This window comes from Echinops telfairi, unplaced genomic scaffold (genome assembly GCF_000313985.2).
Source record: "Echinops telfairi isolate 266 unplaced genomic scaffold, ASM31398v2 ScPeMD7_7416;HRSCAF=8454, whole genome shotgun sequence".
Taxonomy (NCBI): domain Eukaryota; kingdom Metazoa; phylum Chordata; class Mammalia; order Afrosoricida; family Tenrecidae; genus Echinops; species Echinops telfairi.
Window position 1 is genome coordinate 4,933,106 of NW_022111316.1, and position 12,654 is coordinate 4,945,759.

At 56.3% G+C, this 12,654-nt stretch overlaps 1 protein-coding gene across 4 annotated transcripts in view; it reads left to right on the forward strand.

Moving 5' to 3' along the window:
* Positions 1-12,645, forward strand: part of SLC43A3 (solute carrier family 43 member 3) — a 21,455-nt gene extending 8,810 nt beyond the window's left edge. For all 4 annotated transcript variants that reach the window (XM_045297077.1, XM_045297076.1, XM_045297078.1 and 1 more), the window contains exons 4-13: positions 418-464; positions 3,219-3,295; positions 3,510-3,602; positions 5,413-5,552; positions 8,080-8,171; positions 9,148-9,321; positions 9,452-9,568; positions 11,111-11,297; positions 11,891-12,014; positions 12,536-12,645. In XM_045297077.1, coding sequence (XP_045153012.1) covers positions 418-464; positions 3,219-3,295; positions 3,510-3,602; positions 5,413-5,552; positions 8,080-8,171; positions 9,148-9,321; positions 9,452-9,568; positions 11,111-11,297; positions 11,891-12,014; positions 12,536-12,640 — 1,156 coding nt within the window. In that variant the 3' untranslated portion in view covers positions 12,641-12,645. The remainder of the gene's footprint in view (positions 1-417; positions 465-3,218; positions 3,296-3,509; positions 3,603-5,412; positions 5,553-8,079; positions 8,172-9,147; positions 9,322-9,451; positions 9,569-11,110; positions 11,298-11,890; positions 12,015-12,535) is intronic.
* Positions 12,646-12,654: the final 9 nt, after the last annotated feature.

A 12,654-nucleotide genomic window follows, 5' to 3' on the forward strand; every position in this document is an offset into this window, starting at 1 on the left:
CTGTCACTCTTTTTTTTTTTTTTTTTCCACTGTCACTCTTTACAGGAGTAGATGCCCCATCATTCTCCTGTTATCCTGCACACAGCCCAGCTTTTCAGATGATTGCCCAGCACATGCATATCCTGATTTCAAACCCCGCCCCTTGTCTTGGTACGACTGCCTCTTGATCTGTGTACAGGTTCACATGGGCACAATTCAGCGTTCTTCATGGAGTGGGGTGGGCAAGATGCCATGGGTCTGTGAGGCGAGGTCAGGTCCCCAGCTCGATCACATCCCGGCTTCCTGCACCTGGTCCAGGGGCTGAAGGATGTAGGGGTCAGAGACCAAATGTGGAGATGGGGTAAGCAGAATTGTGTTTGCTCGTCATGATTCTCTTGACACAAAGAAAATTTCCCCCTTAACTGTTCACTTTTTCAGATTTCTGTATACCACCGCCACGCTCATCATAGCCTTCATTTCTGCAGGTGAGTGGTGCCAGCCAGAACTGGGGTTTGGGGTGGAGGGGGAGGTCGGGGTGGAAGGGGCTCTGGAGCACCTGGTGGTGGGGGGGCGGGCGAGTGCAGGTGGTGGGCAGAAACACTGCCCCACTGTGGTGATTCAGAGAATTGCTTGCTTTGGCCCGAGTGGGAAAGAATCCTTGAGAGCTGCAATTGTCTGCATCAGGTGGGAAATTCGGACAGTGAAGGAGAGTCTCTTCAGAGAGCGGAATGGATTCCAAAGATTGGGCCCTCCCTTTCGTATGTGTGGGTGTTCTCTCTCGCTCCAAACTTTTAAAAAGAAATAATTATGTGAATGAAAGTTGCTTTTGAAAAGTCTCTCCTTAGCAGGTGAAAGTTGACAGCAGTATTGTCAGAAATTTTCCTTTTAAGTTCACTAGTCTGTAAAACCCGAGGGCGCTGTGGGGGCTGGGTGGTAGAAGGCTCACCTTGCTAGATGATGAACCTGGAGTGTGTGCGGCTGCCCTGGGGCACGCTGGCTGTCAGTGTTGCTGTGACTGAACAGGTCTCAGCTGAGCTTTCTGACTAAGACTAGCAAGAAAGACCTGGTGGTCTACACCTGAAAATCAGCCAAGGAAAAACCCAGTGGTCCAACTCACTGCTCATGGGGCTGGTGCAGGATCAGGTAACTTTTAGTCCATTCCCTTTATTCCATCTTTCTTGGCATTGCCCGGAGTTGGGGGCTGACTCTTTATAGGAGCTGAAATCAGAAAACTTCCCAGAGTAGTCTGGGAGTTCCAGTCTGGCTTGCTCCCAATCCCTCCCCATTGGGTCCAGTTCTCCAAACTCATTGCCATTGAGTTAATGCTGGCTCACAGGGACCCTGTAGGGCAGAATACAACTACCCCGGTGGGTTTCTGAGACCTTTACTCTGTAGGAGTAGAAAGCCTCATCTTTTTCCTGAGAAGTCGATAGTGGTTTCAAACTGCTGACCTATCCACCCTGCCACAGGGCTCCTCCTTTGGGTAGAAGAGGAAATAGAGGCCAGAGAAGGACCTGTTGTTTGAGATGCCAGAGAAAGTTAGTGCGAAGGGCTGGGGACTCGATCTCCCACCCTCTGGATGTGCTCTTTCCTAGTTGCTTGGGTTATGCTGGCCCGAGGTCCCTTCCCCTCTTCCGCTGCCCTCCTGTCAGACCACGGCCCTTCATTTTGGGGTCAGAACAGTAAAGTCTATAACTAGTGTGGGGGGGTTCCTATCCTGAAGGCAAACACTGTCAGACGGTCTCCTCTCCTTGCCCTTGGCAAACCCAGACGCGGCATGTCTTCGAGCAGCTCTCCTGAGAGAGCCCGGCACCTCCAGTGCATTATCTGCGACCACTCTCCGCATCAAAGCGTCTCCCTGGCATCTAAAAGCCTGTAAACAGCTTCTTAGTGGCTGTGGTGAAGGTGGTGGCACCTGCATTTGTGAACCTCTTGAGCAGTAGTAACACACACTCTGCACCGCCCCCCCCCTCCCCTGAGAAAATGGAGGCCCTGAGTACAGGTGAATGAGCTCACTCGGTTATCTCTAGAGGAACTGGGGGTTCAAGTCCACACACAGGCCCTCATTAGGAAGACCTGGTGAGTCTCTGAGACACCAGCCCCTGAAAATCCCAGGGAGCACAGTTTGATTCCCACACACGTTGGGGGCGCTGTGAATCTCAGTCTACTCAGTGGCAGCCAGACCCCAATAAGACTGGTGTAGGGCTGTGAGACCACAATGAGCCTATTGCAGTGGGAAGCTCAAGCGACCTTTAGTGGACACATTTTTAAAGACAAAACATCGAATTGGGCTCAGTGAAACTAGTCTAACATCCGTACCTGACAGGGCTTCTGGAGGTGGTCAGCCGTAGCTCCTTCAGTGGATCGGAGTGGGCACGAGAGTTGATATGTTCACAGTCGTTGCTCCCAACCCCCTCACCTCCCACCCCCTCACCACCCCCTCCACGGCAAGGGCAGGTCTCAGGCTTCAAGCTTTCTTTGGGCCTGGGGAAGTTTGGCTTCAATTGGCTAATGTTGTTTCCCTTTCATTGCGTTTTCTCTTCTGTTCCTTCCAAGCATCACAAGGGCTCTCATTTACAGTAGTGACACAAAGTTTCCTATAAAGAGTGATTTCTTTAGGGTGGGGCACGGGGGAGGGGAGACCATTTAGAAGACCGTTTTGGTGCGGTGGATGGGTGTGTGCCCTGGGGCCCAAGTCATAAAGGTAGTGGCAGAAGTTTGTGGTTTGGGACAGACAAGTTCACGGAAGGTTCTCCGTCTCCCAGTACTGCTGCAGCCAACACATCTCAGGTCTCAAAAGGATTTGTTTGCTGGCTGCGTCTCCCAGGGCAGGGATGTGTTCCACTCACCCTGCATCTCCAGTGCCTGGCATGGAAGTAGTGCTCAAAACACCATGGACAGAGGAGGAGAATCCACTGCTGTGGGTGCACTTTTGACTTTGAACCCACCCAAGGGCTCTGCACTGAGGGGAGGGGGAGGCCTGCCCGTTTATTCTGTAAAGGTGACAGTCAGCCCAGGGAGGGCAGTTCTATTGTGTCTGTAACACACAGCGCCGCCACTAGTCGGATTGGACTCCACAGCAGCGGCTTTGGCTCTGTGGGAGTCTCTGGCTCAGTTCTGGAATGGGGACCCAGATGCCAGGGATTCCTGGAGGGAAGGGGGTCACGTGTCGGAGTTTGGGGCTCCATGCTGGGTGACGCACAACGACCCTTCCTCACCTCCCTCTCTGATGGTTTCAGACTCGGCTATGCTGCTGTTCCTGGCCATGCCCATGCTAACCGTGGGTGGGATCCTGTTTCTGATCACCAATCTGCAGGTGCGAGCCCGAGCCTACCTCACACCAGGCACCTGGGCTTGGGGTGGAGGGGGTGGGGGAGAGCAGAGGGGAATGGAAGGGAGAAGCAGCTTTCCTATGATTGGCTGCCCCAGGCGGGCCTTGCCCAAACCAGGGTGGTAAGTCTTGCGGCAGAGGGTGGGTGTGGGCATTGTGAGGATGTAGAAGTGACTCGGGCTGGTCACGTGTCCTCCAGGTTGGGAACCTGTTTGGCAAACATCGCTCGACCATCATCACTCTCTACAACGGGGCATTTGACTCCTCCTCAGCTGTCTTCCTCATCATCAAGGTAAAAACTAGCCTGTCCACCTGCCTGATCGGTGTGTTCTTTCCACCGGCTGACCCTGAGGCCCTGTTTGATAGCTGCGGTACAGAGGGAGTGCTGAGGTTCGCCTGAGGCTTGCTCAGGGCCCAGCCACAGCTAGCAAGCATTGTGCTGGCACCCGAACCCGGCCCTGTCTGGCTCTCAAGTTGGAGCTCATAACCCTTAAGCTCCGTCTTCACACTTCCTTAGGATTGGGGGGGGTGGGGCAGAGGCTAAAGGAAAGCATGGCCAATGCCCTCTAGTAGACCCCCTTTGGGATGGGTGGCCGATGCTGTGAGCTTCTGGCGTGGACATGGCGGTGGAAGGTTGCTGGTTGGGGCAGCAGGGGCAGAGGCAGGGGGCCCAATTGATGCTAATGATACTATACCTCTCCCCCCCAGCCCCCCAACAGCCATTTCACCATCTTCAGTGCTAACAGCCAAGTGCCAACCCTGGGGGTGGATCCTGCCTGATCCAACCCACCTGTGACCATCTGACTTCTTGTCGGTGATGAGTCGAGGCGGGCGTGAGACCTAGTCCTGGTTACTGAAAGGAAGGGGGTGTGGCCAGAGGACTTGAGGCGGGTGTCATCCTCCCTGATCAAAGGAGGGAGTGAAGACAAAGGAAGCCCGAGCTCTTGGTGCCCCTTCTGACCTCTCCTCTTTGAAGGCTGCTAGAGGAGGTGGAAGAGCCGGGCTTGTGGCAGCCCTGTGGTGACATAGAGGCAGTTAGTTGGAGGACCAGGAGCCCTGGTAGTGTGGTGTTTACGGGTTGGGTTGTAATCCGCAAGGTCCACAGTTCGAAGCTACCAACTGCACGGAGGGAGCGGGACAGGGCTTTCTACTCCCGTCATGAGTTCCAGGCTCGGAAACCCACAGGGGCAGTTCCACCCTCTCCTCCAGGGTCGCGCGAGTCGGCATCCACTCGACGGCAGTGCATTTGAGTTTTGAGGAGGCTGGAGGACCAAAGCTAACACTTTAAAGGTGACAGAAAGGAAGGACTGAACAAGCGTGGGTTCTTGACCCCCAAGCTGCCCTGTCTGGGACAGCCCCCTGGGCTGTGTGTTAGGCCAGGGACAGCTGACACAGTGTGGGCCATGGCAGAGAGGGAAGTCACTAGCCTGACGTGTGTCTAGTTTGGACTCATGAGTACTCTAGCTTGGTGACATCCAGGGTCAATGCCTCAAGCCTTCTACTCCTGGTGCTGGGGTCCCCTTCCAGGTTCCCCTCCTGCCCCTGGGTACCAACCCCCAACCCCCAGCAGGTGCTGGAGTTCTTTGTTTAATCAGCCCTGTGTCTGCTGCGCTGACCTTGGGTCGCTCACTACACTCCCTGGCCCTCCGTGTCACCGTCTGCGTGAGGATATTGGGCCGCCTCAGGGATTCCAAATTCAGCCCTGTGGGATGCTTGGGTGTCTCTCAGATGTCTGTGTGGGTCACCAGTAGGGGCGGGGGCAGGGGCACCCCGGGAAGCTCCCTATCACCGTGACCTAGGTTGAATTTGTGTGCATGATTGTGTTTGGACAAAAAGACTTCGCTGCCATTGAAGAAGAGGCCCAGGGCTGGATGTCGCCTGGGGAGCCATGCTCAGAGGCTGCCCAGGGCGTGAGGTGGGCATCGAGGTGCCTGCCCCACCATTGGCAGGGCCCTCAGCTGAGGGTGAAGGGGAGTGTGTGTGCCGGGTGGCCTTCATCAGCTGGCAGCCTGGTGGGCCGGAGTCTGTGTCAGGTTTGCCCTTCGGAGTGGGGCTCCAGTCCCTGCCTCTGATGCCCACACATCCCCCCACTCTCTCCACAGCTCCTGGACGAGAAAGGTGTCTCCCTCAGGGCCTCCTTCCTCTTCCTCTCCTTCTGCAGCATCTGGCATGTCGCACGCACGTTCCTCCTGATGCCTAGGGGCCACATCCCCTACCCACTGCCCCCCGGCTACCGCTATGGGTAAGGACTGGGCTCTGGTGAGTGCGGGCAAAGCGCTGAGACTGGCCTGGGGCTGGAAGCAGGGGTGGGATGGATGTGGTGTCAAGGGACAGGAGCCATGTCACAGGACAGGAGCTATAGCGGTTATTGCTGGATATCAGACTTCCCAAACCTACACCAAACTTCCTATCCTCAAGTTGATGCCGATTCATAATGACCCTACAGGACAGGGTAGACACTGCCAGTTTCTGAAACTGTCATTCTTTATTACGGGCATAGAAAGACCTCTATGGTAAGGTGATCAGATTTTAACATTGGTAAAGCGGGACACCATTGATAAAACTCGTATCCTGGTGAAATAGCCACATGGCAGCTGAAAACTGTATACCCTAGCTTGTCGTGAATTCTTTCCAAAAATCAGGACTTTTAAAAAACGCCGCGGGACGTGGGAAAAATTGTTAAAAATCGGGACTGTTCCGCCAAAAGCGGGATGTCTGGTCACCTTACTCTATGGGCTGGTGGTTGTAAATGCTGGCCTTGCCACTAACAGCCCACCCAGAGCCACTACGCCAGCAGGGCTGGCTCCACAGTGCCTGGAAATACAGCACAGCACTTACTGCTTTTCATGAGGAGTCGCTGGGTGGCACTTGACTAAATTGGAAGGTTGGTGGTTCATGCCCACCCAGAGGCACTGGGGCAGAGAGGCCTGGCAATCTGGCCTGCTGCTAGATCACAGCCTTGAGACCCCGTGGGTGCCGCTTCCCCTGCGAGCTCGGGCCGCCAGGAGTCGCAATCAACACACAGCAGCTGGTTTGGCTGTTATGGTTCCTCCGGCTTTGGCCTGTGGTCAAGGTGTGCTGGTCAGGGCCGGAGGGAGATGATCTCGGCAGGGCTTGACCTTGCGTCTGTGGTCCTCTGGAGGGTCAGCGGGGTCTGTTCTAGCGTGGGAGGGAGTCATTCATGAGGCTTGTCCAGATTGGGTGACAGGTAGCTGGGTAGGATGGCTTGGGCTTATTCACATGTTGGTTACGGGACCTGAAGGGAGTGAAGGGACAGGCAGGGTTCTCTGAGGGCCCAGCCAGGAGTCAGCACAGTGTTGCCGCCACTGCTGCATCCATTGGTCGGTCTGAAGATGTTCCTGAGGGCCCTGGGATCCAGGTCTTCCCGGGTGCCCTCAGTGGGAAGACCTGTGGTTCCCTTTGCAGAGGGTGGCGATACCGGGGCATGAAGAGTGGTGACCGCCTTTGCAGGGAGTGACCAGGAGGAGCAGAGGGAGGGCAAGCATAGGTCAATGGCTCTCCCACAACCCCCTATCAGCCCTCAGAGATCCTCCCACTGCTGCCCTGTCCTCTCAGCCTCCCAGTGCCTCCTCCCCTCCCCTCCAGGACAGAAGAGATGGCCCACAGGGCTTCCAAGGCTGTGAATCTTTACCACAGCAGAAAGCTTTAATTTTCCCCCTCGGAGCAGCTGGTGGTTTCAACAGCTGACCTTTTAGTTAGCAGCCCACCTGGTCACCCACTAGGCCACTAGGGCTCCTTAGAAGAGCAGAGAGCTTCATTTTTCTCCTGAGTTGAAGCGGGCTGTGGGTTTGAACTGACAACCTTTCAGTTCGCAGACCAATGTTTAACCCACTAGGGCTCTTTTATCCCCTTGAATCAAAACACAAAAATAAACTCACTCCCATCCATCGAGTTGATTCTGACTCATAGCGACCCTATAGGCTGGAATAAAACCCTCTGTGGGTTTCTGAGGCTGTAATTACTGGAGCAGAAAGCCTCGTCTTTCTCCCAAAGATTAGCTAGTGCTTTTGAACTGCTGATTTTAAGATTAGCAGCACAAGGTGTAATCCACTGCACAGGATATCCTAATTTCCATTTTTCCAAAAGGGAGAAACGGGCACTTGAGTCGGAGCCGTATTCCTACAGCTGGGATTCCACCCTGGCCCTTTGGACTCTTTTGACCCTTCCGGCACTTCCTGTACTCTGCACAGCAGAGCGAAGTGAGACCTGGCCCTGTGCCATCCTCACAAGCCACTGCAGCTCTGATCATTGTGATCGATAGGGTTTTCACTGGCTGATTTTCAGAGATAGATTGCCAGGCCTTTCTTCCGAGTCTGGAAGCCCCGCTGAAATGCTCCTCATAACACACAAGGAAACCTCCACTGACCTCTTGTGGCTGCACTGGAGGCGCATTGGCAGGAGTTGAACGTGGGTCTTGGGCATGATAGGCAAGAATTCTACCACCGAACCAACAAAGCCGCCTTGACAGCTTTAAAACATACGGAAGGCTGGTTCCCACCCCCCAGTCCTTCTGATTTCAATTGGCCTGGGTTGCAACCAACACTCACAACACAGACATACAGAGAAAGAGATGTGTGTGTGTGTGTGTGTGAGAGAGAGAGAGAGAGAGAGAGCAAGAGCAGTACACATATACACCCCCACCGGTTCCCATGTGATCCTTTGCACTGCCCCTCCCCACCCCCACCCCCTGAGTCTTGGGCTCAGTTCACATTCCTGGGGCCGGGTTGGTGGGACTTTTGTCTCCGTAGCTTGGGCTCTGGATGTGGCGCCAAGGAGAAGGAAATAGTTGAGTCCAGGAAGACGGAGCAGCAGTCCAAGGAGCTTCTGTCCTTGAAGGATGGTGAGCTCAGCCTAGCCGCCCATTTCCCCTCCGAGCTGCTAGGGGACTTGGTATCAGAGCAAGGCAGGCCGAGAAAGGACCTTGGGGTCATCTGGTCAACCTCCTCACCTAGGCAGGGACACTGGAGCCAAGCTCTCAGCTACTCTCTGTCCCATCTCCTGGCTCCTCTGACACCTCCCCCACCCCCACCCCCCTCACTGCCCAAGTTTGCTTTCCAACGCTTGCCTCCCGGCCCACCCTCTTCCTGTGCTTCCACTGCATTAAGTCTGGCTCATGCGTCCCAGTTCTGAGGTCGCTTCAGACTTGAACTCACCACTAGGGAGTCAATTCCGATTCATGGTGACCCTACGGGACAACTGCCCCTGTGGGTTTCCGAGACTGTCCCTCTTTACTGGAGTAGAAAGCCACCGCCTCCTCCTCCTGGAGCAACTGGTGGTTTCGAACTGCTGACCTTGCTGTTAGCAGCCCAGTGTGTAACCACTATGCCACCGGAGGGCTCTGTAGGTACCATGTTATTTATAAATCGGAGGCTTGTGGCAACCCTGCATTGAGCAAGTCTGTCGGCACCATTTTCCCAGTGGCACATGCTGACTTCATGTCTGCGTCACTCCTTGGCCATGCAAGCCACGTGTCCAGCGTATTCCTGGCACTGTTGCAGGAGTACCAGACGACAGCAGAGTGTAAACGTGTGTGCGCTGGGAAATCAAAGACTCCGAGTCACTGGCTTTACAGCAACATTGGGTTTGTGGCACCGAGGTCTGCCCCTATCTTTGGATACAGGTGTGAAAGATCAGACTTTCAGCAGGTAGAGAAGGGGGTGGCTGGGGTCATTCAAGGGGCTGAGGACAAAGGCTGGGCAGGGACAGGACAGCTGGGGGACCATGCCATTGAGTTGTGGTAGAGGCTGCAAGACAGGCTTGGTGCTCAGTCCATCCTGCTAAATCAAGCCCCACCCTCTGCCCCTCACTGTCCTCAGAGGACCCCGGGCTGGGCCAGCGGCAGGAGCCTCGCACCTTCTGGTACTATGCCTTCTCTTGGCGTTTTGCCTGGCACCTGGTGTGGCTGTCGGTGATACAGCTGTGGCACTACTTCTTCATCGGCACGCTCAACTCCCTGCTGACCAAGCTGGCCGATAAGGATGGGAAGCTAGGTATGTAGTGGGGCACAGAGATTGGGCTCTGAGCCCGGCAGGATGGGGCCCAGGCAGGGCCTGGTAGCCTGGGGGAGTCCTCTGGAAGTTGTCTGCTCATCCCTATCCCCCTTGCTCTCTGCCCCCACAGTCAGCACCTACACCAACGCCTTTGCCATCACTCAGTTCTTTGGGGTGCTGTGTGCCCCCTGGAATGGCCTGCTCATGGACCGGCTCAAGCAGAAGTACCAGAAGGAAGCAAGGACAGGTGCGACCCGGGACTCCAGACATTGGGGACAGCCATGGGGAGGTGGTCCCTTTCCTCCCCACCTGCCTTGTTCTTGCCTGTGTTCATCTAGCCAGAAGCTGTTGTGGTCAGCTGTGACCCCATCCCCCTCAACTCATGGCAATGGAAGGAATGCCACCCTGCCCAGAGCCACCCCCCAGGGGCTGCCGACCAGGTGGCTGTGATCTGCAAGGCGATCCTTGCCTGGTTCTTGGAAGTCGACTGCCATAGTTGGGAAGCCCCACATTTTGTTCAGCATTCTCCTGGGTTGTACTGGGTGTCCCCATGAGTTGAGGGCTGGCTTGCTGGCAACTACCACCACTACCACCACCTACAACCCAATGTCATGATCAACCTCTCAAAAAGTAACAGTAAATTCTTAACAGCGTCCGATTGATAATCACCCCTCAAAGGCCCCACCAACAAACTAAAGCCGACTAAACTAAAAGCCAACAAACTAAAATCCACTGCTATCCAGTCGATTCTGAGTCATCGTGACCCTCTATCAGGTTTCTGGGGCTGTGCAGCTTTACAGGAGCAGGCAGCCTCCTCTTCCTCCCAGCGACTGGTGGCTTCCAGCTGCCCACCTAGCAGTTAAGTCCAGAGTTTGCCCCACAGTGCCACCTGGTGGTACTTGTCTCAAGAAATCCCCCTTCAGTCCCCCCCCCCCCTCGTCCGCCAACCCATCCACCCAGTCTGTGGCTCTCATGCCTTTGATCCCTAGCGGCCTCCCTCCATTCTCTTGGTCAGTTAAATGTTGAGGAAGCTGGGCCCTTGGGTTGGTCCCATTGAATTTGTCATCCTCCCCATCGGGAGGGATCTGGCAGTCCTCTTGAGAACTTCTTTGATTGTTTCCTGTAAACAGGCAGATGAGCTGCTTCAGGGGGAATCTGTATCACTCCCCACCCCCTCCCTGCAAGTAAATGGAGCTGTGGGCCGCTGATGTGTCCCACCAGGCCCCCGGTATCTTTTGCTTTGCTTCTTACTCTGTGGGGATTGATTGATGGGCGGGTCCAGCTATGGCCAGCTCCAGCCATCCGTTAGTTTCCCATCAGCTGTCTGCCTATTGATGTCAGCAGCCACGGATGATCAATGCCGGGAGACGCCTTTCACTAAGGTGGCAGAGTGGCGAGGTTTGATTCCCGGCTTCCTTTCGGCCCTGAGTGGTTAGAAGAACAGCCCCTCATTGACTGGACCCGCTGAAATCCAGGTGGTACTGGAAAGGTGGGCAGAATGAATGCTCTGCGTCTCCCCCCCCCTGCTCCTGGGGTGCCGGCCAGCTACATCTCTGGAAGTCTCGCTCGCTTTTAATGTAACTGACAGATTTCAAGCCACCCCTGGCCACTGGGCCTGCATCGATCTGGCTTCTCTGTCCCCGGCACGGAATCCCATTCGTCCCGACTTTCCTGGTTCGGTTCAGGAAGATTGGAGCATGGCTGTCGGGCATCTGCTTCCCCAGGTTTCTGCCCTGCTGGTCCTCCGTCATGCTCGCCCCTAACAGCCTCTCCTCTCGCCCTGGAACAGGTTCCTCGGCCTCCGTGGTGGCCCTCTGCTCGACAGTGCCCTCGCTGGCCCTGACGGCCCTGCTATGCCTGGCCTTTGCCCTCTGTGCCTCGGTCCCCCTCCTCCCCCTCCAGTACCTCACGTTCATCCTGCAGGTGATCAGCCGGTCCTTCCTCTATGGGGGCAACGCAGCATTCCTCACTCTCGCGTAAGTGCCGTGACAGACACGCTGTGGGAGGGGCGTGCGCTGGAGGTGGCGCAAATGGGAGGTGCAGGTAGGCGTGGAGGCGGTCAGGTGAGGGAGACAGAGAAGTGGCGGCAGGTCTAGAGGAGGGAGGATGCCTGCAGGTGGAGGAGAGCGGGAAGCAGAGTGCTCACGTCCTCGAGCCTTTGCCTCCGCCATCCCACTGGCTTCTTGCTATCTGCCAGGGAACTCCTGTTCACCCTCCAAAGCCCCGTGCCACTTCTGCTCCAGCCTCGCTGATAAGCGTTGGAAAGCTGGTTTCTTGCCATCTTTCTCTTCTTGCTCCCCTCGCTGTGGGGCACACACTGGCAGGCGTGTCCTGCTGTGTGCCTTTCCCTTCTGTGGATGGCTCCCTGGGGCTCAGCGAGTCCCTTCTGTCTCCCCAGGGCTCCGCACAGTGCCTTCGCCGGGTTCTGTGATTCCAGGGCCCAGGCCGAGGAGGGGGTGGGGGCGTGAGGACTTTGGGGGTGTAGGGGGGAGGCCTGGATCGGGAGGTTGAAGCATGAGCGGGCGGCCCTTGATGACGCTCACTGGAAGCCCTGGCGATCTCCCTCTAGTTTTCCTTCTGAGCACTTTGGGAAGCTCTATGGGCTGGTGATGGCTTTGTCGGCCATTGTGTCGCTCCTCCAGTTCCCCCTCTTCGCTCTCGTCAAAGGACCCCTTGGGGACGATCCGCTTTATGTGAGTACCCGAGCCGGCCTCTGGGGTGGCGGTGGGGGAGTGTTAAGCCAGCTAGGACCACCTAGGAGCATTTCCAAGGGGCCCCATGAGGAGGCGCCCAAAGACCTGGTTGAGCTGGCCTGGCGGGGTTCCCCATAGGAACTTCCGCCTGTGCAGGCAGCTCCTTGGTCTTGTTCCTTAAGTGTCGTGGGGCTGGGAGGTGGTGAGGGGTGTCAGTGCGAGTAGCCTGCTGCTCCCTGAGTCCACCCAAAGCCACGGGATTCACAGGACACTGCTCCCACGGGAAGCCCCCCCTCCCCTCCCCCCGGGCGCTGTTTCCTGACACGCAGGAGTGCGTGCTGACTTGGCAGCCCCTTGGCCGGCTTTGGCTTTGGCTGACTGGGATCAACCACAGGGCGCACCAGGCCCCAGGCAGAAGCAAAGCAGCGACCGAGCAGGCCAGAGGATTCTGGTGGGAGAGCCCTCACCTGGTGCTGCCCACTCTTGGACTCACCCACCTCGCCCTCCGTTCCTTCCCCCAGGTGAACGTGACCCTGCTGTTGGTCACCCTGCTGACGTTCTTCCACCCCTTCCTGGTGTACCGGGAGTGCCGCGCTCGGAGAGAAGGCCCCTTTGCAGCCTCCTAGCCCACAGCCCCCCC